Below are 26,395 nucleotides of genomic sequence, written 5' to 3' on the forward strand. Positions count from 1 at the left end.
TTAAAGGCAAACACTGCAGTTTTACAAGCTCACAAAATGGATGTCAATCTTCGCTAGAATTATCCAAGTCCTCCCAGTCTGAAACACTGATGCTCTCAGATATATGGTCAGCTGGGTGCTGTGCTCTCTCCATGTAATGCATGTACATCTCTTGTGTCCAGACGTCTGTATCAACCAGAATAGATCTGGGGAGGGTTAGAACGCAGGCCGCCATGCCTGAAACTTCATCCTCTAGTTGGGGTCCGTCCTCCCATAAGTCTTTTTCTGCATCGTATATATGTACGTAATCGGTGCGACGTCCTTGATTATGTGACCTTCCTCCTAGAACATAGATTTTCTTTTCAAGAACAGTAATTCCAGGCTCTCCGTGACCTACTGGAAGAGGGGTCATCAATGACCAATGGTCAGTCTTTGGACAATAACAGGCCACCTAAAAACAGTAGAAAAAGGACAATAAAAATTTATATATAATATGCATACTGGTACAATAATGTCATTATAAAAATAAATATATATCTATCATATTATATATATGTCACCGCTCTTACAGTAAAGAATCCCTGTCTAAGGATAGTAAACCTTTTCCTCTAGTAGAGGATACCCCTTTGTCATGTTTACAGGCCTAGGTATAGAAAGGTCACTATAAAGATCTTTGTACTGTCTATTTATTTATTTAGATCACCACCTACACCATTTTTCCACCCCAAACACTAAAGAAGCTATGCTTACTTCTCCATGCTCCCCCCTGTGTCCCCCTACCAGTGTCTCCTGGTCCCCGATAAATGCACCCCCCTCCACTTGACATCGTGCTCGACCAATCACTGGCCATGGTGCTGTCCCAACTCAGTCTGTGATTGGCTGAGAGGGCTGTCAATGCCGAGACGAGCGGGAAACTACATCTTCCAGCATGCATTGCATCTGAAAACCAATTGCCAGTTACCAGCCCCTGGCTCAGTCAAACGGCCCAGATCATGTAATACAAATGTATGACAAACATTTTTAGGTTACAGGTGGGGATTTAACAAGGTTAAATCTTTCTTAACCGGAGTTTCCCTTTAAAGTCAGTGGGTCCGTGATTCCAGCAGGTACAGCTCTACCTTACTCATGCTTAGATTATATAACTGGCCTTGTGTGTTAAAGATATCCCCCAGAGGACAACAACCAAGGTTGACGCACCCTCTGGACTGTGCCAAAGATAATGTTATCCCCACAAAAATAGCATAAACAAAGCAAGATGCTCTCTTAAAGAGTGTCATCAGTGACTTCCCTTAAAGCTTTATAATATTATGTGTGAGAAGAACAGGAGCCTCCCAGAGACTTCAAGAGATTTACCTCCAAGAGATCTTGCCGAAAGCCCTCATCATCATTACTTCCTCCGATGACATAGATCTTATCCAGAAGTGCCACCATACCATGCCAAGCCCGTCTTACCGGCCCCTGAGCTACATATGTCCATTGATCTCTCTCCGTGTCATAGCAGAAGGTTTCTTTTAAATATGTATTTTCCCTTCTGCCACAGGAAATGTACATTTTACCGTCCAAAGTACAGCCGGCATGTGCATGAACCTGCGGTGAGGAACAGAAACATCATTATACAGTGATATCATTGATATACTCTATGCATCTTTTCCCCAGGAATCACACAGTGCTGCTGCTGCTGCTGCTGTGAAAATAAACCTACCAATACATCTCATCTTCTTTTGTATTACCGTATTTTTCATTTTAGACGCACTCTTTGGGCCCTATTCCACCGGATGATTATCGTTCAGATTATCGTTAAATCGTTCGAATCTAAACGATAATCGTTCGGTTGAAATGCAGTTAACGATTAACGACCGAACGAGAAATCGTTGATCGCTTTATAAGACCTGGACCTATTTTTATCGTTGCTCGTTCGCAAAACGTTCGCAAATCATTCGCATTGAATAAGACGTCGTTCGGTCGTTCGCAGTAGATACGAACGCAATAGCGAACAAATAGTGAAGAAAAAACGATCGCAAATACGATCATAAGTAACGATTATCGTTCCGTGGAAATGAGTGAACGTTTTCAGGTCTTTCGCAATAGCGGTCGTTTGAGATTGTTAATCGTTAACGATTATGCGAACGATAATCGTCTGGTGGAATAGGGCCCTTTGTCCGACCACCCTGACTGCTTGCCTAACGTTCACTGGTACTGACAGCTGCACAGTCCTCTCTCTCCTCCTGCCGGGAACTGATCAGTCAGATGAGTGCTAGCCAGGAGAGGAATCTGGAGGTGATGTGAACTTACCTAGAAAGGAGCTGAATTTGCTGCAGGACCTTCAGTGATGTCAGAGTCATGTGATTATTTACATGACTGTGAAAAGTGTGCACTACCGATACTGTAGGTATGGAAAATTTGTGTGTGTGTGTCTGTATGTAGCAGAGTTGTTTGTGTATGGTGATGTAGCAGAGGTGTGTCTGTGGGTATGTTTTTGTAACAGAGTTGTGTGTGTGTTTTGATGTAGCAGAGCTGGTTGTGTATGATGTAGTGGAGCTCAGTGTGTAACATGCATGCTACAGAGCTAAGTATGTGTGGGTATAATGTACTGTCAGGGAGAGTGTTAAAGTGGCACTGTCATTTCAATAAACTTTGACCCCTTTGCTGCCTCATACCACCAGGGAAGTTTAATTAGCATTAGCATTTATCATTTCCATCTGATGATGGAATCCTTGTATATTTGGATCCCCAATGGGCCATCTTCTCCTGATGAGTTTGATTAAGTGCACCTCCAGTCCAATCGTGCATGCTCCAGTCCAATCTTTTGGCATCTAAATACCAGTGGCTGAAGAAGTTGGATGCAGCCCCAGGGAGTCCAGAAAAACATGGATACAGCCATAGGCCATAAGTTGTATCTATGTTTTTATCCATATAAAATGAATGAGCTTCCTGGACTTACCCGCCACTAACTTCATATTGCACAAGCTCTAAATACCGCAGCTATGCAGCTATTAAGTTTCCACATTTTTCCACTTTGTTGGTGTTTATCCATGTCACTCTATCCATCAGACTAAGGGTCCTATTCTACGGGCTGATGGGGGCCGGATTAACTATGTAAACGAACGCCGATCTGCTAGATCGCCGCTCGTTTACTGGGCCTATTCCACGGCCCCGATGATCATTAAGCGAGGGCTGCAGGGACATTGTTACCAATGTCCTTGCACCATACATTACCTGTCTGGGCTGCAGGTCTTCTCCTTCTCCCGGGGTCCCGCGCGCAGCAGCTTCGGAGCGGGGCTGTCTGAACTGACAGACCGCTCAGCCAATCACTGGCCAGGACCGCCGCGGCCAGTGATTCGGGAGAAGCAGAAGACCTGCAGCCCGGACAGGTAATGTATGATGCTGCTAAAATCGTTGGTAGCCGCCGTGCACCGCTATTCCACCGTAGTGATGCGCTGGTGGTGAACGATGATTTTAGGTCTAAACCTAAATGAACGATCAGCCGATGACACGATCATGACACGTTCTCTCTATTCCACGGAGCGATAATCGGACGAATTGGACCGATTATCGCTCCTTGGTATAGGCCCCTAAGCTCATTGACACAATTTTCACAATAGAGTCTGCCTGGTCAAGTAAAACATGTCACCTCATTCTTATAACAATCACAGGAAACTAATTTAGCATAAACACAGTCATGTAACTACTACCATCTCAATGTTTTATGTGAATTTGAGGGCTAGCCTCCTCTGTATGTTCTCTCTTAAAGGGGTAGTACACAAAAAAAAATGTGTGTCCGAAAGTGCCAGAGAATTGTAATTTACTTCAATTAAAAAAATCTCAAATCTTTCAGTACTTATCACCTGCTGTATGTCCTGCAGAAAGTGGTGTATTCTCTCCAGTTTGACACAGTGCTCTCTGCTGCCACCTCTGTCCATGTCAGGAACGGTTCAGAGCAGTAGAAAATTCCCATAGAAAACCTCTCCTGCTCTGCAGAATGGAAAGAATACACCACTTTCTGCAGGACATACATCAGCTGATAAGTACTGGAAGACTGGAGATTTTGTAATAGAATTAAATTACAAATCTCTGGCACTTTCTGACATCAGTTGATTTGAAAAATAAAAAAAATGGTGGCCTACCCCTTTAATGGCCCACACTTGCTTTATCATAGGACTTTGAAATATTGAAATGTCAGAAAAGAAGAAAAAGAGTTGACTGTGATGATGCTCACTATAAAAAGCCACGTGTCTTGACCTAGGCCACTTAGTCAGAGCAAAAGTGTGACTGTTTTAGGCAGCAGGACAAGCTGTCACTGGCAACACATATATCCCTGGAAAACTAAAGGATCAGGCATATTGAATAACACTGCCCAATCCTTTTTTCTTCAAATGGCAACTGCTAGCAAATAATCCATCAGATGCCAATACAACAGAATGGAAATGTACTTCTTTAGCTCCATGAAGCTATAATATATGTTAAATAAAAACAAAGCCAAAAGTTTTCTTGCCTGTTTATGAAGTGATGCCACGTATTCCCATGTGTTGGTGTATGGATCATACCTTTCCACCTCCTTCAGCTCATCGTGGTAATCTCTCCCTGCAACTGCATATATATATTTCCCCAACAAACAGACAGCTAGGTCAGCCCGAGGCTGCTGCATGGACTGGATCTGGAACCAGCGGTTGTGCCGGGGGTCATATCTTTGAAGTGGTGGAAAAGAGAACACAAAAATGTTATTATATTCACTGCTAAAGAATACAGGCTCAACCAAAATAAAATATATATATATATATATATATATATATATATATATATATATATATATATATATAGTATAAAGTTCTGCCGCTCTGAAGAGAGTATACTGTACAAGCAACATCTCAGTTTAGGTTCTATAAGTTCTATAAAAATATAATAAATATCACAAATAATGTGCTCTTGGACTATAAGGCCGGGTTCACAGACAGTAAGACGCTGGCCGTTCTGTGACCCAGCCGTGTCACAGAATGGCCGGTATCAGTGAAGTTCATCCCGGCCAGTACTTCATTTAAACTTCATTTCTGTTGAATTGGTATGTGGGTGCATACGTGTGCACGCGCATCCAAATTCACTATTGCACACAATGGAAAGTGCAGCCGGAGCTGCACTTTCCATTGTGTGAACTGACAGGTCTGTGCGGCCGCTATTCAATGAACAGTGGCGGCACAAAAATTACATGTCAGTTTTTCCTGCGGCCACTAGGAATCCCTGACTTCAATGCAACGTACATATTCTATTAATCACGTTCGGTGTTGCAATTTATATATATATATATATATATATATAAATATATATATATATATATATAAAATATGTTTTGTTAACATGGCCTAAAGCATCCAGGTCTAATTTCAAATATCAATATGAGATTCCAATAGGAGATTATTATTATTTTTTTTATTTATAATCTTGCTAAACCTGAAAGTTAAAAGTTGGACAACACCTTTAAAGGGGTTGGCCACTTTATAGTAACACTGCTCAGTGTACAGTATTAGTAAGTGTACTCACTGTATATACTGACAGCAGCTCCCTGTGTACCTCATAGAGCTAAAAATCAGGCTCCCCTCCTACAGGCTGTGCTGCCCTGCTCTGTGGTGAGTCTGTCCATAAGATGGCCGACATGGAGGAGCATGTGACCATGCCCCACCCCCAGTGTCCGCCAAATACAGGCTCAGTGTTGGACAGTTGAGGGCGGGGCATGGTCACATGCTCCTCCATGTCAGCCATCTTATGGACAGAAACAAAACAGAGCAGGGCAGCATAGCCTGAAGGAGGGGAGCCTGATTTTAGCTCTATGAGGTACACAGGGAGTGGCTGTATCAGTAAGTACACTTAATACTGTATACTAAGCAATTTTACTATAAAGGGGCCCACCCTTTTAAGTATCTAACCTACTGATATTTTCTTATGGTGCACGGGGCACTGAGGATGAAAGTAAGTTTCTTAACTCCATACTCGGCACGGTTTCCATAATATTAGGAATTTAATACACATGGCAATAAGTCATTTTGGTTCACTGGGGGTGGGACTCCCACTTCAAGAGTGAGTCAGACTGGAAATAAAACACCACTTCCTTCAGAACATACAGTAGCTGATAAGTGCTGGACAACTTGAGATTTTTAAATAGAAGTAAATAACAAATCTGTATACCTTCCTGAAACCAACTGATTTGGAAAGAAAGAGGAAAAAAAAAAGCCAGAGTACCCTTTAAGCCATTTAAGACTTGGCCTACACTTAAAGGGGGAGATTTATCAAACATGGTGTAAAGTGAAACTTGTTCAGTTGCCCCTAGCAACAGCAACCAATCAGATTCCACCTTTTATTCCTCACAGACACTTTGAAAAATGGAAGGTGGAATCTGATTGGTTTCTAGGGGCAACTTAGCCAGTTTCACTTTACACCATGTTTAATAAATAACCCCCACCACTTAACCCTGCTGTTCTGTTCGGTTCTACTATACACATATAATGTTTTGGTCATTTTTGACCGGGCCTATTAAGGTCTGGATTTTTAACTAACTGGTGTTTTATTTGAATATCTTTTGCATTATTAGGCTGGGTTCACACTACGTATATTTCAGTCAGTATTGTGGTCCTCATATTGCAACCAAAACCAGGAGAGGATTTAAACACAAAAAGGCTCTGTTCACACAATGTTGAAATCGAGTGGATGGCCGCCATTTAATGGCAAATATTTGCTGTTATTTTAAAACAACGGCTGTTATATTGAAATAATGGCCGTTATTTACTGTTATATGGCGGCCATCCACTCAATTTTAACATTGTATGAACAGAGCCTTTCTGTGTTTTCAATCCACTCCTGGTTTTGGTTGCAATATGAGGACCACAATACTGACTGAAATATACGTAGTGTGAACCCAGCCTTATACTGTATGTGAACATGGATGTTCATAAACAAATGAAAAATGAAATAAAAAAACTTAATTTATATATTTTTTTGTGTCAAAAAAATGTTAGATGGCCTTATTGTATTATTCATGCATATTGCACATTTGCACAAAAAAGTCTTCATAAAACTGTAAACTATAACTAGTAACTTCAAACTGTATGTAATTTTTTTAAAAAATAAATAAATAAATAAATAAATAAAAAGTCTAGGTTTTTTTTCTATATAAAATGTGAAATAAGGTTCAAGGTGCTAAATTTACTATTTGCATTTGTCACAAGTATAATTTACATGTCTTTTGCATAAGTACTTTGCACTTTGCAACATATCACATTTGATTTGTGATTACTTGATGTTGGAAAGAAGGCGTATCATTTCCATTTTAGGCTGGTTGCACTGCTGGTAGAGGCCGTGGCCATCGTCGCAGTGATAGTGGAAGCCCTTGGTTCACTTTCTTCAGCATGCTGTTGGATCCTGTGGACAATGGCTGCAGCTCCGTCACCTCTGGGTGTTACTTTTCCTTGTTCAATATATGGGCTAACCAGTGATTTTCCCAATTCCTCTATAAAAATTTCCCATTCTTCTCTTATACAGTTTATTTTTGTTCCAATTTGGATCTATTTCATGCCATAACACAAATGTGTTGTACACCGACACATCAAGAATATTGTAAAAAACAACCATTGGCCACCGATTAGTTTTGCGTTTACAGGTGTAAGTGCCTATGAGTTGATCTAGAGTATCAACCGCCCCTTTAGTGGTATTGTAATGTAAAATTATGTCTGGCTTTCTGTTGTCTTGGTTACTGATTGACCAAAATGAGATTATAACTCCTTTTCTTTTTTCAAAAAGTGGCTGGGGATTAGTATAAAAGGCTATCGGTCCTTTTTGACCGAACAGTACAAGAGTAAAAAAAAGACGTGAAGCAAAAAGTAAACAAAAAATAAATAAATAAAAACTGCTATTAGTAAGAACCCCTCAAATGAGGAAAAGTCAATGAACCACAAGTTTCAGAACCGCATAATGAATATTTAAAAAAAAAATATCAAATTTCAAATTCGGTCATTTTCGACTGAACAGAACAGCAGGGTTAAAGGGTGTAAATTGTGGCATAATTTAAGCACATTTAGCATCCAGTGTTGCATCTAAGGTCGCATCCCCCTTTACGGAGTCCCCTCGTCTTTTTCATGTGTGATGGCAAAGTGTCTAAAACATATAATAAACGGTAAAGCAAAGCATGTACCCGTACCACAATGGTCTTTTTTGCACTAGTAAACCTGAGCCAATTTATTTACACAAAAAATATTGCTCATATAAACGGAAGAAGTGAAAAGGGAATATGTCCTCACCTCCAGCATCGCGCTTCTGCACGGTACCCTCTCACGTTGTTGTCTCCCCCAATCAAGTAGACAAAGTTATTGAATACAGCAATGCCTTGGTTAGACATGCGAGGCGCCTGAGGGGTAGTTAGTGGTCTCCATTCCGCAATCAGAGGATTCAGGTATTTTGCTTGATCACTTAGTACAGTGAAGAGAGAAGAATACATGCCTCCAAAGCCCACCACACAGCTGAACTCAGAGCGCAGCTGTGTATGGGCTCCCTGCAGGACCGGCTGCATGATTTCATCCTTGTGATATTCCAAAGCTTCAGATACTGTCACTTTGAGGGGACACGGCCCCAGCTTGTCATGTAACCTTTGTAGCACCGGGAACTCCATCAAGGGAAAGCGAACAGTTTCTAGTAACTTTGGAGACTCAGACAGGCTCACCTGGTCTGTTTCCACTTGCTCTGCAGTGTAATGATAGAGCAAAGCCCCCTCGTAAACCTCATTTTCAGAGCCCACCTGAAAAACCGATTTAATACAGAGCATAGAATCAATATCTATTGGTGCGTTTACGATTATCATTCGAATTTTCGCGATAACGATCGCATTTGAGCGATAATGGGCTCGTGTAAACGCAGCGAACGATCAAGCGACGAGCGATAAATCGTTCATCGTGATCTCTCAACATGTTCTCAACGTTCATCATCGTTGGTCGTTTAACGAAAATTCGCAGATCGCTTTGTGTAAACAGTTTTTCACCGATTCCCCGATGTGTGAGATGGGCTTAAGCGATCTTAAAACGATCGCAATAAGAATTTTTTCAAACAATATATCATTCCGTCTAAATGCTGATCGTTATAAAAAAAAACACATCGTTGCTTCGAAATAATTAATCGTTCGATTGGGCGAGTTATCTCTCTGTGTAAACGGATCATAAGTATCAGTCATTCAACCTACTGTTTTATTTAACCCCTTGAGGACCAGGCCCAAAATGACCCAGTGGACCGCGCAAATTTTGATCTTAGTGTTTTCCTTTTTCTCTCTTCCCCTTCTAAGAGCTCTAGCACTCTCAGTTTTCTATCTACAAGGCCATGTAAGTGCTTGTTTGTTACAGGAATAGCTGTACTGTGTAATGGCATCTTTCATTTTACCATAACATATATAATGGAATTCCAAATATATTATTTATGAAGATATAAATAGGTGAAATCGTAAAAAAGAATGCAATATGGTAACGTTTGGGGGGTTCCTGTATCTACGTAATGCACTATATGGTAAAAGCGACATGATACCATTATTCTATAGGTCAGTCTGAACACAACCATATGCAGGTTACACAGATTCTCTAATGTTATATATATTTTTTAAATGAAATGCTTTTTTTTGGCAATTAATTATAATTAAAATGGGACTATTGTGACGCTTATAACGGTTTTATTTTTTCACCTACGGGGCTGTATGGGGTGTCATTTTTTCCTCCATGATCTCTAGTTTTTATTAATACCATATTTGTGAAGATCGGACATTTTGATCACTTTTTATAATTTTTTTTTATATATAATGTAACATAAAATCGGTAATCTGCGCACTTTTTTCCCTCTTTTCGTGTACGCCGTTTACCGTTCGCAATGACGCTTGTTATATTTTAATAGATCGGACAATTAAGCACGCTACGGTATATTATATGTTTATTTGTTTGTTTATTTTTATATGTTTTATTTATATAATGGGAAAGGGGGGTGATTTCAACTTTTATTGGGGGAGGGGTTTTGGGGTAGTGTGTTAGTGTTTTTAACTTTTTTTTTTTTACACATTTGAAGTCCCTTTGGGGGACTTTTACATCCAGTACTTTGATTTCTACACTGATCATTGCTATGCCATAGGCATAGCATTGATCAGTGTTATCGGCGATCTGCTCATTGAGCCTGCCTGTGCAGGCTTAGTGCAGCAGATCGCCGATCGGAACGCACGGAGGCAGGTGAGAGACCTCCGGCGGTCCGTTTAACCGATTGGGACCCCCGCAGTCACACTGCGGGGGTCCCGATCGGTAAGTGACAGGGGACTCCCCCTGTCACTTACACTTAAACGCCGCGGTCGCGCCGCGTTTAAGGAGCTAATGACACGCGGCAGTGCGATCGCTGCAGCGTGTCATTACCGTTGAGGTCCTGGCTGCTGATTGCAGCCGGCCCCCACCTGCTATGAAGCGCGCTCCGCTCCGGAGCACGCTTCATAGCCGGAGAAACACCCAGGGCGTACAGTTACGCCCTAGGTCGTCTGGGGACAGACTTCCATGGCGTAACTATACGCCCTGGGTCGTCTAAGGGTTAAAGTGTCTCTGTCGTTTTTTTGTTTTTTTTTTGCAGAAATCAATAGTACAGGCGGTTTTAAGAAACTTTGTAATTGGGTTTATTAGGCAAATACGCCATTATCGGCATTCAAAAAGACTTTCCCCAGTTCCCCCTCCCTCCTCTCTCTCATCCACTGCTCATTATCAGGCATTCACTGCTCTTTTATCAGTCGGGCCCTTTCTAAGCTTTGGAGAGGGGGAGGGGGGAGATAAGTCGCCAGCAAGAGCAGAGAACAAAGGATTACAAAGTGGAACCTGTGTGAAAGCCGGTATTTAGAGGTTAGAGAGGTCAGTGCTGACCTCAGAGGAGATGGCCCAGTGATGTAGCTGTAAATTAACTCTTTGTTCTCCTGTTTTGGTGCCTCATCTCCCTCAACCCCTACCTTCTCCATAAGAGAACCATAAAGACCAATAAACTGCTTTTTCATTATTAAAATGCATTTTTCAGCTAATAAACCCTCCTACAAAGTTTCTTAAAATCGCCTGTACTATTGATTTCTGCAAAAACAATTTAAATGACAGTGACACTTTAGAAAATACATAAAATATAATATATAAGATAATATTTGTTTGACAAGCAAGGTAGCAAATTCCCTATTTGCATACTTACCTCCAGCTGGTTACAGCTGAGCAGAGAGAAGACTTTCTCCAGGGGGAGCTGCCTGTATATCTGAGTGCGTGAAAACGTAATAAAATTTTTAAGTACAAAGGCGTCCAGCTGTTCACTAAGTTGGTGTAAGTGGAAGAGCTCTGCTAGCTTGTACACCTCCACAACATTTTCCTCATCCACCCAGGAAATAAGAAAGTCACAGCAGAAGCTGATGACTTCAGATATCTGAGAAAACAAAAAGGCCAGAGAGAAAGTAACATATATAGCGCCACCTTGCGACTTTGTCACTTTACTTGTACTGATCTAGAGTTCTAGCCTGTTTTGTAGTCTAGTGATGCATTCTCAATACTAGAAACAGTAGCTGTCCGGGAGAAGAAGACCTGCAGCCTGGACAGGTAATGTATGGTTCTGCTGAAATCGCCGCTCGCCGTCGCGCATCGCTATTCAACCGTAGTGATGCGCTGGTGGCGAACGACGATTTTAGGTCTGAACCTAAATGAACGACCACCCGATGACACGATCATCGTTCTCTCTATTCCACGGAGCGAAAATCAGCCAAATCGGCCCCATTTGGCCCGTTTCGGCCGATTTTCGCTCTGTGGAATAGGGCCCTAAGTCGCTGGCAGGCAGCACTGGCAGTGGCTTATCTTCCTGAAAACAAAAGGGTTGGGCAGTTACAATCCAACAAGCCTGACCTGACCCATACACATTCAGAGTTTGCCAAAATCACCGGGGTCAGTCGTCTTTTCAATAAAGTATATTCTTCACTGCATTACTATACAGTTTCTGGTATAAAGTTGTAATTTCCAAGAAATAACCAGAGCAAGTTATGTGCAGACAAAAAAACTTGCCTCCTTCTCCTTATATGCTGCTCTTTCCCTCCTGATGCTGACTGCTCACTGTCTAGGTTGCCAACCACCACTCTGCTCTACAAGCAGTGGTCTGACTGGTGTATAGCTATAATGTACGTGTTGACATTGCATATTGTACTTGCGTTGAGAGTGCATATCATATAGGGATGCACGATGCACCGAAATATCGATACTACTATCGATATTTCGGGCAGAAAAACGGTTCGATACCAGCATTTCCTGGTATCGATACTTTATGTTAATTTGCATAATAGCGCAGTTTAACATAAAGTATAGAGCAGAGAACACGGCCGGCGGCTATCTGCGGCTAGTGCCGGCCGTGTTCTCTGTATGCCTCTCCCTGCTCCCACCTGTCACTTCCTCCGCGCTCTCTCTCCCTACGTTCCCGGCGGCGCCAATTTCAAATAGCCGGCACATAGCAATTGCTTGTGCCGGCTATGTAACTGTGTTGATGCCGCTGTCACACTGACAGCGGCATTAACCCCTCCTGAGCCGCTCCGTATGCAGAAGGGGTCGGCTACTGTGTGTAGCAGACCCCCACTGCCGGTGTCTGTCTGATAATAGGATCCGGCTCAGCCAGACTCTGTTATCAGGGAGATGATTTATGTGTCATGTGGCACGGAGGAGAGCGGGAGGTCCGGGAGAGGAGGACAGAGAAGGCTGGAGGTGAGGAAGCTGAAGACGGAGAGCGGGGGTCAGGAAGAGGAGGACGGAGAAGGCTGGAGGTGAGGAGGACAGAGAGGGCTGGAGGTGAGGAGGCTGAAGAGGGAGAGCCGGCGGTCCGGGAGTGAGGAGAAGGGAGAGGAGGTGAGGAGGCTGAAGAGGGAGAGCGGGGTCGGGGAGAGGAGGACAGAGGAGAAGGCTGGAGGTGAGGAGGAGATGCGGCCACTCCATCTGGCTGCACTGTGAGGTGGGGGCCACAGGACTGTGAGGAGGAGCGGCCGGGGCCCTCATAACTCCCAGGCAGACATCAGTGGGGGATGACCAGGAGGTCGGCCGTGCTCTGACGGGGGAGGGGGGCTGTAACCTGCAGATTACCCTGCCGCCCAAATCCTGGTCACCATGCCCTGAAAGAAGAAAAAGTGCAACTACAACCCTCATCATCCCAATAGCTGAAGTGTGTGTGTGTTACATGACTACAGCCCCCACCATCCCCCTGGTAGCTGAAGTGTGTGTGTTACATGACTACAGCCCCCACCATCCCCCTGGTAGCTGAAGTGTGTGTGTGTTACATGACTACAGCCCCCACCATCCCCCTGGTAGCTGAAGTGTGTGTGTGTTACATGACTACAGCCCCCACCATCCTCCTGGTAGCTGAAGTGTGTGCTACATGACTACAGCCCCCACCATCCTCCTGGTAGCTGAAGTGTGTGTGTGTATGTGTGTTACATGACTACAGCCCCCACCATCCTCCTGGTAGCTGAAGTGTGTGTGTGTGTGTGTGTGTTACATGACTACAGCCCCCACCATCCTCCTGGTAGCTGAAGTGTGTGTGTGTGTTACATGACTACAGCCCCCACCATCCTCCTGGTAGCTGAAGTGTGTGTGTTACATGACTACAGCCCCCACCATCCTCCTGGTAGCTGAAGTGTGTTACATGACTACAGCCCCCACCATCCTCCTGGTAGCTGAAGTGTGTGTTACATGACTACAGCCCCCACCATCCTCCTGGTAGCTGAAGTGTGTTACATGACTACAGCCCCCACCATCCTCCTGGTAGCTGAAGTGTGTGTTACATGACTACAGCCCCCACCATCCCCCTGGTAGCTGGTGTGTGTTACATGACTACACCCCCCACCATCCCCCTGGTAGCTGAAGTGTGTGTGTTACATGTCTACAGCCCCCACCATCCTCCTGGTAGCTGAAGTGTGTGTGCTAAATGACTACAACTCCCACCATCCCCCTGGTAGCTGAAGTGTGTGTGCTAAATGACTACAACTCCCACCATCCCCCTGGTAGCTGAAGTGTGTGTGTTACATGACTACAGCCCCCACCATCCTCCTGGTAGCTGAAGTGTGTATTACATGACTACAGCCCCCACCATCCTCCTGGTAGCTGAAGTGTGTGTGTTACATGACTACAGCCCCCACCATCCTCCTGGTAGCTGAAGTGTGTGTGTGTGTGTGTGTGTGTGTGTGTGTTACATGACTACAGGCCCCACCATCCTCCTGGTAGTTGAAGTGTGTGTGTGTGTGTTACATGACTACAGCCCCCACCATCCTCCTGGTAGCTGAAGTGTGTGCTACATGACTACAGCCCCCACCATCCTCCTGGTAGCTGAAGTGTGTTACATGACTACAGCCCCCACCATCCCCCTGGTAGCTGAAGTGTGTGTGTTACATGTCTACAGCCCCCACCATCCTCCTGGTAGCTGAAGTGTGTGTGCTAAATGACTACAACTCCCACCATCCCCCTGGTAGCTGAAGTGTGTGTGTTACATGAATACAGCCCCCACCATCCTCCTGGTAGCTGAAGTGTGTGTGCTAAATGACTACAACTCCCACCATCCCCCTGGTAGCTGAAGTGTGTGTGTTACATGACTACAGCCCCCACCATCCTCCTGGTAGCTGAAGTGTGTATTACATGACTACAGCCCCCACCATCCTCCTGGTAGCTGAAGTGTGTGTGTTACATGACTACAGCCCCCACCATCCTCCTGGTAGCTGAAGTGTGTGTGTGTGTGTGTGTGTTACATGACTACAGGCCCCACCATCCTCCTGGTAGCTGAAGTGTGTGTGTGTGTGTTACATGACTACAGCCCCCACCATCCTCCTGGTAGCTGAAGTGTGTGCTACATGACTACAGCCCCCACCATCCTCCTGGTAGCTGAAGTGTGTTACATGACTACAGCCCCCACCATCCCCCTGGTAGCTGAAGTGTGTGTGTTACATGTCTACAGCCCCCACCATCCTCCTGGTAGCTGAAGTGTGTGTGTTACATAACTACAGCCCCCACCATCCTCCTGGTAGCTGAAGTGTGTGTGCTACATGACTACAGCCCCCATCATCCTCCTGGTAGCTGAAGTGTGTGTGTTACATAACTACAGCCCCCACCATCCTTCTGGTAGCTGAAGTGTGTTACATGACTACAGCCCCCACCATCCTACTGGTAGCTGAAGTGTGTGTGCTACATGACTACAGCCCCCACCATCCCCCTGGTAGCTGAAGTGTGTGTGTTACATGACTACAGACCCCACCATCCCCCTGGTAGCTGAAGTGTGTGTGTGTTACATGACTACAGCCCCCACCATCCTCCTGGTAGCTGAAGTGTGTGCTACATGACTACAGCCCCCACCATCCTCCTGGTAGCTGAAGTGTGTGTGTGTGTGTGTGTGTTACATGACTACAGCCCCCACCATCCTCCTGGTAGCTGAAGTGTGTGTGTGCTACATGACTACAGCCCCCACCATCCTCCTGGTAGCTGAAGTGTGTTACATGACTACAGCCCCCACCATCCCCCTGGTAGCTGAAGTGTGTGTGTTACATGACTACAGCCCCCACCATCCTCCTGGTAGCTGAAGTGTGTGTGTTACATGACTACAGCCCCCACCATCCTCCTGGTAGCTGAAGTGTGTATTACATGACTACAGCCCCCACCATCCTCCTGGTAGCTGAAGTGTGTGTGTTACATGACTACAGCCCCCACCATCCTCCTGGTAGCTGAAGTGTGTGTGTTACATGACTACAGCCCCCACCATCCTACTGGTAGCTGAAGTGTGTGTGCTACATGACTACAGCCCCCACCATCCCCCTGGTAGCTGAAGTGTGTGTGTTACATGACTACAGCCCCCACCATCCCCCTGGTAGCTGAAGTGTGTGTGTGTTACATGACTACAGCCCCCACCATCCTCCTGGTAGCTGAAGTGTGTGCTACATGACTACAGCCCCCACCATCCTCCTGGTAGCTGAAGTGTGTGTGTGTGTGTGTGTTACATGACTACAGCCCCCACCATCCTCCTGGTAGCTGAAGTGTGTGTGTGCTACATGACTACAGCCCCCACCATCCTCCTGGTAGCTGAAGTGTGTGTGCTACATGACTACAGCCCCCACCATCCTCCTGGTAGCTGAAGTGTGTTACATGACTACAGCCCCCACCATCCCCCTGGTAGCTGAAGTGTGTGTGTTACATGACTACAGCCCCCACCATCCTCCTGGTAGCTGAAGTGTGTGTGTTACATGACTACAGCCCCCACCATCCTCCTGGTAGCTGAAGTGTGTATTACATGACTACAGCCCCCACCATCCTCCTGGTAGCTGAAGTGTGTGTGTTACATGACTACAGCCCCCACCATCCTCCTGGTAGCTGAAGTGTGTGTGTGTGTGTGTGTAACATGACTACAGCCCCCAGCATCCCTCTTGGAGCTGAAGTGTGTGTGTTACATGACTACAGCCCCCACCATCCTCCTGGTAGCTGAAGTGTGTGTGTGTGTGTGTGTGTTACATGACTACAGCCCCCACCATCCTCCTGGTAGCTGAAGTGTGTGTGTGTGTTACATGACTACAGCCCCCACCATCCCCCTGGTAGCTGAAGTGTGTGTTACATGACTACACCCCCCACCATCCTCCTGGTAGCTGAAGTGTGTGTGTGTGTTACATGACTACAGCCCCCACCATCCTCCTGGTAGCTGAAGTGTGTGTGTTACATGACTACAGCCCCCATCATCCCCCCTGATAGCTGTTGTGTCTGTGTGTTACATAACTACAGCCCCCATCATCCCCAGCTAGCTAGTGTTACATGTCTTCAATTTCTATTCTTGTGGGGTTTTTTATGTAATTTATTCAGTATCGAATTGGTATCGAGCATTGAAAAAAAAAAAGTTGGTATTGGTATCGAACTCAAAATTCTGGTATCGTGACATCACTAATATCATATATATAAATATACACATCACTTGACAGCAGACACTCTTTTTAAGGTATAGATGAGAGGATATAGGTAGAGATTAGGTGGCTGCTTCATTAACTTGCTTAGGTAAACCAGAGCAATCTCTCTATTTCTTTCCCTCCTATACTATATGTGGCTTCCCGAAAGGAGGTCAATGGATCTGTTCTACAAACAAGTGGAGATGGGAGCTCCACCTATTAGCCATTAATAGATATTATTGATAATCTTGTGTCCCTTCCTAATATATATACAGTGGTACCTTGGGTTAAGAGTAACTTGGTTTAAGAGCGTTTTGGTTTAAGAGCTCACAGTTTTTTAAAATTGTGACTTGGTTTAAGAGCATTGCTTTGGTTTAAGAGCTCCCTGTACTGGGTGGGAGGGCGAGTGGGGGAGGGGCATGGTCTGCATAGCGGGGTCTACAGCCCTGTACTCTGACCCAGGAAGTCTCCCTCACCTTCCAAATCATAGCAGATCCACTTCAGGCTGGGGCTTACATCAGCGGACAGGACTGTGGAGGTAATCTCTCCATGGCTGTAACCCCTCTCTCCCCGGACAGAGAGCGCTGCATGTATGTGGCCACATATGTCCTGCTCATTCCTTCATGCTCCCTGCAGTCTCTGTCAGTCCTTGTGTTTCCCATCCTCTCCATTCCTGTACAGTAACTTATAATATCACATATTCTGCTGTTTCTGAATGTTTGTTTCATCTGTTTTACATGTTATTCAGAATAATAAATCATTATTTTTGGGGTGTGGAACCAATTGTCTGCATTTCTATGATTTCTTATGGGAAAAATTGCTTTGGTTTAAGAGTGGATTTGGATTACAATTGCAGTCCCGGAACGAATTATGCTCGTAATCCAAGGCACCACTGTATATATATATATATATTTGTGTACGTTAAAAATAAAAACGGATGCGTTTTGATACGTTTTTTTTAACTGACAGTCAATGGGAAAAAAACGGATCAAAACAGATGCACACAAATGCATTTGTTTCTGCAAAGAAAAACATATGGGGAGATTTATCAAACATGGTGTAAATTGAAACTGGCTCAGTCGCCCCTAGCAACCAATCAGATTTCAGTTTTCAGTCCTCACACTCTTTGAAAAATGAAAGGTGGCTACTCTTTACTTCTCCTCAATAAAACGAGTTAAAAAAAAAAAAAAAATGAAAGGTGGAATCTGATTGGTTGCTAGGGGCAACTGAGACAGTTTCACTTTACACCATGTTTGATAAATCTCCCCCATAGTGTGAACCCAGCCTTAGTCATTAACAGAAATAAACCGAAACACATTGCTTTGTGCCCACCTGAAGCTGGCATGCTGCTGCGAGTATCTCCTGCACATTGTGAATGCCGAGTTCCAGTTCAGAGGTGTATATAAAATCCAGAATCTTGCACATGGCATTATAGGTAATACCATAGATCTTCACTTCATGTTGATCCATTTCTCTTAAGCCTCCTGCAAACATCCCCCTAATAAAACACATTATCAGTTATATACGGGAATATTGGACAGTACAGTCAGCCTGCATCCACCTGAAACTTGCAATCTACATTTACTAAAAATCCATGTGGGGTGCTAGTCCAATAACCCCTTAAAGACCGAGCCCAAAATGGCCTTAAGGACCGCGCTGATTTTAAGTTTAGCGTTTTCTTTTTTTCCACCTCGCCTTCTAAGAGTCATAACTCTTATTTTTCCAGTTACAGGACCATTTCAGGAACAGGTGTACTTTGTAATGGCGTCTTTCAATCTACCATAACATGTAAGACGTATCCCCCAAAGTATTATTTATGGGGTGAAAAAAAACACAATTCTGCAAATTTTCAGGGGAGGGGAGGGGGTTGGTGTTGTTCTGTGTTTACATAATGCACTTAACGATAAAACTGACATAATATCTTTATTCTATAGGTCAGTCTGAATACAGCGATATGCAGTTTATGTAACTTTTCTAATGTTTTACCGGTTCTATCAATAGTAAAACTTTTTGTTTGCAAATAGATGTGATTACAATGGCCTTATTGTGACTCTTATAGCGTTTTTACTTTTTCACATATGGGGCTGTATGGGGTGACATTTTTTTGCGCCATGATCTCTACTTTTTATTAGCACCATACTTGTGTATGTTAGTCGTATTGATCGATTTTTTTATTAATTTCTTTTTAACCTCTTAGGGACATACGACGTACCGGTTCGTCATATGTCCGGAAGAGGTGTTCAGAGCGGGGCCGTGCGGCGACCCCGCTCTGAACCGCCGCGATCGCGGGTGTAGCCCGGGGCCGCAGCTATTAGCGGGCATGGTCTGATCGCCGTGCCCGCTAATTAATTAATCGGAGGCAGCTGTCAAAGTTGACAGCTGCATCCGATTACCGTATGCAGCCGTTCCCTGGTGTCTAGTGGCAGAGAGCGATCTCCGTGTCTATTACCTGCCGGGGTCTCTGTCAAAATGGTGCTAACCCCCTGCTCGGCACTTGGTTGTTTTCGGCTGCAGTAGCTGAAAGCATTCAAGTGTTGATCTCATCGATCTATGCTGTATAACTATATACAGCATAGATCAATGAGAGATCAGAGTGCATATACTAGAAGTCCCCCAGGGGGGCTTCTAGTATATGTGTAAAAAAAAAAAAAAAGTGTTGTTGTTAATAAAAAGCCCCCTCCCCTAATAAAAGTTTGAATCACCCCCCTTTCCCCATGTTATAAATATAAATAAATAAATAAACATGTTTGGTATCTCCGCGTGCGTAATCGCCCGAACTATTAATTAATCAAATTCCTGATCTCGCACAGTAAATGGCGTAAGCGCAAAAAAATCCCAAAGTGCAAAATTGCGCATTTTTGGTCGCATCAAATCCAGAAAAAATGTAATAAAAACTGATCAAAAAGTCGTATATGTGCAATCAAGCTACCGATAGAAAGTAAACATCATGGCGCAAAAAACGACACCTCACACAGACCCATAGACCAAAGCATAAAAGCGCTATAAGCCTGGGAATGGAGTGATTTTAAGGAACATATATTTGTTAACAATGGTTTGAATTTTTTACAGGCCATCAGATAAAAGAAAAGTTATACATGTTGTATATTGTTGTAATCGAAACAACTTGAGGAACATGCATAACAAGTCAGTTTTACCCCAGGGCGAATGGCTTAAAAACAAATACCCCCCAAATAAAAGAAATGCGTTTTTTTGTTCAATTTCACCACACATTGAATTTTTTCCTGGTTTTGCAGTGTACTTTATGCAAAAATTCAGCCTGTCATTGCAAAGTACAATTAGTGACGCAAAAAATAAGGGCTCATGTGGGTCTCTAGGTGGAAAAATGCAAGTGCTATGGCCTTTTAAACACAAAATTGGCCCCGTCCTTAAGGGGTTAAATAAAATGTAATAAAATTCATCGATCTCTGCGTTTTTTCCCCGCTTTTTGTTTACGCTGCTCACTGTGCGGGAACAATATTGTTTTATTTTAATAGATTGGACAATGACGCACCCTACAGTATATAATATCTTTATTTTTTTATGCGTTTTACTTATAAAATAGGACAGGGGGGTCATTTAATTTTTTATTGGGAGAGGGGCTATGGTGTGTTTTTAAAAACTTTAAAAAAAAATTAATTTAACATTTTTTATGTCCACTTAGGGGACTTTAACATTTTTACTTTGCATTAAATACGCTGATTATTGCTATGCCATAGCATAGCATTGATCAGTGTAATCTGCGATCATTGCATAGAGCCTGCCTGTGGCCATAGCATAGCATTGATTAGTGTAATCTGCGATCATTGCATAGAGCCTGCCTCTGGCCATAGCATAGCATTGATTAGTGTAATCTGCGATCATTGCATAGAGCCTGCCTCTGGCCATAGCATAGCATTGATTAGTGTAATCTGCGATCATTGCATAGAGCCTGCCTGTGCAGAATCTATACAGTGATCGCCGATCTGACTGCTGGGAGGAAAGTAAGAGACCTCCAGCAGTCAGATAGAAGATCGGAACCCCCGCAGTCACGATTGGTCAGTGACAGGAGCACAGTTCCTGTAACTGATGTAAGTGCCGCTATCACAGCACTGCAGGAGTGAATGGCGGGCCACCGCTTGATCGCGGCGGCCCGTCATTAACAGTGTGGACCTGGCTGCTGATAGCAGCCGGTCTCCACATGCAATGAAGTGAGCTCAGCTCCTGCGCTCACTTCATAGTGCCACCGGACCCACTGGCCTACAGGTATGTCATGGGTCCTTAAGAAGTTAAAGGGGTACTCCAGCTTTCAAATCAACTGGTGTCGGAAAGTTATACAGATTTGTAATTTAGTTCTATTTAAAAATCTCAAGTCCTTTAGTACTTATCACCTGCTGTATGTCCTGCAGGAAGTGGTGTGTTCTTTCAGTCTGACACAGCGCTCTCTGCTGCCACCTTTGTCCATGTCAGGAACTGTCCAGAACAGTAGCAAAGCCCCAAAGAAAACCTCTACTGCTCTGGACAGTTCCTGACATGGACAGAGGTGGCAGCAGAGAGCACTGTGTCAGACTGAAAATAATACACCCCTTCCTGCAGGACATACAGCAACTGATAAGTACTGGTAGACTGGAGATTTTTAAATAGAAGTAAATTACTGGATTCTATAGTATAGTCTGTTGGGCTCTTATTATGCGTAAAATATGTAATTGTAAGGCTATGTTCAGTGTCTTTTTTGGAAGCTTCATAGACGTTTTTTGGATCGTAATTTTGGTGCTAAAATGCACCTGTTTAATGCAAATGATGGTTATAATTTGTATAAAACTGTCACATTTTCGCGCCAAATTTAAGGGCGTCCAAAAAACGGCCATGAATCGGCCATAAAAAGATGCTGTGTGAACATAGCCTAAAGGGGTGCTCAAGTGGAAAAAATTTTTTTCATATCAACTGGTGCCATAAAGTTATACACATCGTCTTTAATTGCTGGACATGTCTGGAATGTGTCACTGTCCCCTTACTCTTTTGTTATTTTTTTTCTATCCTATTCGAGGAGCTCAGTATGTCACCCTCCAAATGCTTCAATAGTGTATTACAATATTATTGTATTGAAAGGTATTATGCCTGTCAGTGTAATATGTGTAATAGGCTTATAGCCATAGAGAGAACATGGCTGCCCGGTGATTGCAGGGCTGTGTATGGGCTCTGTAGGGTTCCAGCTGATCAGTATAAGTAAGATGATTTTACTTATCAGATAATGTAAGAAACTAGAGGGTCCCCGATAATATAGGGATCTCAGGGACTGAATGTCGGGATCTGAGTTATTAGCAGCAATAGTAAGGGGAGGTTACACGAACTACCTGATTACCATGAGGCACTCTTGTGGTGTGGGGCACATATAGTCAAACCTATAAGGGAAAATTTATCAAACATGGTGTAAAGTGAAACTGGCTCAGTTGCCCCTAGCAACCAATCAGATTCCACCTTTCATTTTCCAAAGAGTCTGTGAGGAATGAAAAGTGGAATCTGATTGGTTGCTAGGGGCAACTGAGCCAGTTTCACTTTACGCCATGTTTGATAAATCTCCCCCATAGTTTGCATTTTTACATAAAGACCTTGCTGTAATCTGAACCGCTGCATAAAGCTACTATACCTGAAATAATCGCAAGATGCAGCCAAGAGGATCCGATGGGCTTCCAAACATTTTCCTTCCAGCTTAAGGACCACATCGAATAGTATCCCCCCATCACGGAGGCCAACCAGACCATCGAGGAGAGTCTGCGAGTGCTGGGTACTCCTATAGATGGTGTTTTGGGGAAGGGACTGCTCCTTGGGCACAGGGTTTGGTTTCACAACTTCATGGTCCTCGGCCATGTTTGCGGAAATATTCTGAAGCCAAATCTGAAACTTCTGTCAGCCTCTCATCCATATGAAAAGGATGAAACCAGTTTTCTCACCTCAGAACGCAGAGATACCTGAAAGAGAAGTGGACTGTGAGAATAGGAAAAAGTCATAGGGAGAGAGTTATGAAGGTTGCCTGCTCCCTGGCGTACACCTGTCGTAACCCCCGCTTGCCTGACGGGCGGTTATGGGCGGTCAGAATGAGGCAGAGAGGAGGCGAGGCCTCCCCAGATTTATCAAGATTTATGCCCAGGTGGACGGGAGGGTAGATTTGTTGTGCCCGGCGCAGAGCTGGACGGATTTACTCAGAGGTGTCTGTGCTACTTAGTAAATCCAGCCTAGAAAAAGGGGGTTTGGCTTTATTTAACACTGGTGTATGAGTATGTCAGTCTTGATAAATGTCCCCCATTCTCTAAGTTATATAGATTTGTAATCTGTTTCTTTAATTTAAAAATCTCCATTCTTCCAGTACTTATCAGCTGCTGTATGCCCTGCAGGAAGTGGTGTTTTCTTTTCAGTATGACACAGTGCTCTCTGCTGCCACCTCTGTCTGAAACAGGGACTGTCCAGAACAGGAGAGGTTTTCTATGGGGATTTTCTACTGCTCTGGACAGTTCCTGTCATGGATAGAGGTGGCAGCAGAGAAAGCTGTGTTTGACTGGAACGAATACACCACTCCCTGGCTAATTTTCGGGGTAGCTATTATTTATGGAAAAACACTTTATACTGTAGTTAGCTGCCATACTATATGTCCCACTGCTGTTAGGCTCCTATACTGTCAGTTCGCTGTAGTTAGGATTCTAAACTGTATACCTTCCTTCCCCCTCTGCAGTAAGGACACCCTATACTGTATACCTACCCCCTCTGTACTTAGGCCTCTATACTGTTTACACCCCACCACTGCAGTAAGGCCTCCCATTCTGTATACCTCCCTTCCCCCTCTGTAGTTGTTCCCCCATACTGCATTATACCTCCTTCCCAGTCTATAGTTGTTCCCCCATACAGTATACCTCCCCCCCTGCAGGTATCCCCCATACTGTATACCTCTCCCCCTCTGTAGCTGGCCCATATACCCTCCGTCCCCCCATATTCACTCAGTGAAGGAGGCGGGATCTGATCGGACTTGAAACGGATCCCGCCTCCTTCAATGAGTGGCTGAGCGGACCTGAGACATCATGTCTCAGGCCCGCGTCAGACACCCGGAAGCGGCCCGGAACCGGGCACTGGAGCGCTGCGATGCGGGACCCGCCGCTGGAACCGGGGAGGTGAGTGGACGTCTTTTCCCTCAGCCACCTCCTCCCCGGAGATCTGGTCAGCTGACTGTAACTAGGGCATATTTATGGACTAGGGCTTATTTATGGAGTAGGGCTTATATTTGGAGCAGAGCTTATATTTAGAGTAGGGCTTATATATGGAGTAGGGCTTATATTTGGAGCAGAGCTTATATTTAGAGTAGGGCTTATATATGGAGTAGGGCTTATATTTGGAGCAGAGCTTATATTTAGAGTAGGGCTTATATATGGAGTAGGGCTTATATTTGGAGTAGAGCTTATATATGGAGTAGGGTTTATATTTGGAGTAGAGCTTAAATTTAAAGTAGGGCTTATATTTGGGGTAGAGCTTATATTTAGAGTAGGGCTTATATATGGAGTATGGCTTATATATGAAGTAGGGCTTATATTTGGAGTAGAGCTTATATTTAGAGTAGGGCTTATATATGGAGTAGGGCTTATATTTAGAGTATGGCTTATGTATGGAGTAGGGCGTATATATGGAGTAGGGCGTATATATGGAGTAGGGCGTATATATGGAGTAGGGCGTATATATGGAGTAGGGCGTATATATGGAGTAGGGCTTATATATGGAGTAGGGCTTATATTTAGAGTATGGCTTATATATGGAGTAGGGCGTATATATATGGAGTAGGGCGTATATATGGAGTAGGGCTTATATTTAGAGTATGGCTTATATATGGAGTAGGGCGTATATATGGAGTAGGGCGTATATATAGAGTATGGCTTATATATGGAGTAGGGCGTATATATGGAGTAGGGCGTATATATATGGAGTAGGGCGTATATATGGAGTAGGGCGTATATATATGGAGTAGGGTGTATATATGGATTAGGGCGTATATATGGAGTAGGGCGTATATATATGGAGTAGGACGTATATATATGGAGTAGGGCGTATATATATGGAGTAGGGCGTATATATATGGAGTAGGGCGTATATATGGAGTAGGGCGTATATATATATATGGAGTAGGGCGTATATATATGGAGTAGGGCGTATATATGGAGTAGGGCGTATATATATGGAGTAGGGCGTATATATGGAGTAGGGCATATATATATGGAGTAGGGCGTATATATATGGAGTAGGGCTTATATATATGGAGTAGGGCGTATATATGGAGTAGGGCGTATATATGGAGTAGGGCGTATATATGGAGTAGGGCGTATATATATATGGAGTAGGGCGTATATATATGGAGTAGGGCGTATATATGGAGTAGGGCGTATATATATGGAGTAGGGCGTATATATATGGAGTAGGGCGTATATATATATGGAGTAGGGCGTATATATGGAGTAGGGCGTTTATATATGGAGTAGGGCGTATATATATGGAGTAGGGCGTATATATATGGAGTAGGGCGTATATATATGGAGTAGGGCGTATATATGGAGTAGGGCGTATATATGGAGTAGGGCGTATATATATATGGAGTAGGGCGTATATATATGGAGTAGGGCGTATATATATGGAGTAGGGCGTATATTTCAAGCCTATTCCGAAAAACCTGAAAAATGAAGCTAGGTCTTATTTTCAGGGCAGGTCTTACATGGTAAAATCACGGTGTGAACACGGGGGAAAATAATATCTTCAGTTCAGCTGATAAATTCCTGTAAGAGAACAAACAGCAGCCGGAAAGGAAACCAGATTGTTAGTTGTGAAAGTGAAAGGACGAGAAAAGTTACATAAAGCGACAGAACTATACAAAGTGATGAAATGTAATACAGCCGTAATAAGTACATTCATCCCAGTGATAAAAGGCAAGAATAAAGTATATACCCCCTCACCCCTCTATATACACCACTGAGGGGCACCTACCCACCTGCTGGCATCACTGATCTGCTCCAAGGGATTTCCTTGCTAATAGCAGCTGTGGCCTTATAGGGGGGATCCTGTGTAGTATCCAGGCTGGCACTGCCACTTGGTGCCCACAGTCCAGGCAGACTGGCACCTTATGGCACTAATAACATGGTGTCACGTGCCCCTGAGCCCCGCCCACACGGGCAGTGGTTTACCTGTGCGTCACGTGACCAGGGCTGAGATGACGTTATTACCTGTGCCCTGCGCAGCCCTTCTCACCGGGCACCATAGTGCCAGTACCTGAGCGTTAGCGTCACTTCCGCAAACATGGCGTCACCCGGGATACAGACTGCAAAAACACAGAGAGAAGTTACAGCGACTTACATAGTAACATAGGGGGCTACGCCAACAGGACGAGGGGTGACTACAGCCCGACCACCACAAGCGCTGTCACTCACCGGCCCAGAGCAGGATTTCTAACCAATCAGCGTGAGGGGGCGT

The 26,395-nt window shown here is 44.1% G+C and overlaps 1 protein-coding gene across 9 annotated transcripts; it reads right to left on the reverse strand.

Annotated features, from left to right (window-relative positions):
* Nucleotides 1-26,395, reverse strand: KLHL22 (kelch like family member 22). 9 transcript variants are annotated; one of them, XM_069961159.1, is made up of 10 exons: nucleotides 26,353-26,395; nucleotides 26,149-26,243; nucleotides 25,644-25,704; nucleotides 22,548-22,869; nucleotides 18,257-18,422; nucleotides 11,191-11,415; nucleotides 8,259-8,752; nucleotides 4,472-4,664; nucleotides 1,333-1,566; nucleotides 1-430 (listed from the first exon to the last, which is right to left on the reverse strand). In XM_069961159.1, the coding sequence occupies exons 4-10, from the start codon at nucleotides 22,766-22,768 to the stop codon at nucleotides 44-46; spliced, it is 1,920 nt and encodes a 639-aa protein (XP_069817260.1). In that variant the 5' UTR covers nucleotides 22,769-22,869; nucleotides 25,644-25,704; nucleotides 26,149-26,243; nucleotides 26,353-26,395; the 3' UTR covers nucleotides 1-43. The 9 variants fall into 9 exon arrangements, with proteins under 9 accessions (XP_069817260.1, XP_069817265.1, XP_069817264.1 ...); XM_069961164.1 differs by lacking the exon at nucleotides 25,644-25,704 and having other exon boundaries at nucleotides 26,110-26,243; XM_069961163.1 differs by lacking the exon at nucleotides 26,149-26,243 and having other exon boundaries at nucleotides 26,279-26,357.

The sequence above is a fragment of the Dendropsophus ebraccatus genome, chromosome 3, assembly GCF_027789765.1.
Source record: "Dendropsophus ebraccatus isolate aDenEbr1 chromosome 3, aDenEbr1.pat, whole genome shotgun sequence".
Taxonomy (NCBI): Eukaryota; Metazoa; Chordata; class Amphibia; order Anura; family Hylidae; genus Dendropsophus; species Dendropsophus ebraccatus.

What these genes read in the sequence shown, in the direction of transcription:
- KLHL22 (XM_069961159.1), bottom strand. Translation starts at nt 22,768, where the DNA reads ATGGCCGAGGACCATGAAGTTGTGAAACCAAACCCTGTGCCCAAGGAG. An exon ending in TCAGCTGTAACCAGCTGGAG is followed by an intron (nt 8,753 to 11,190) that starts GTAAGTATGCAA and finishes TCGGTTTTTCAG; the next exon opens with GTGGGCTCTGAAAATGAGGT. An exon ending in TGGCATCACTTCATAAACAG is followed by an intron (nt 1,567 to 4,471) that starts GCAAGAAAACTT and finishes TCCTCACCGCAG; the next exon opens with GTTCATGCACATGCCGGCTG.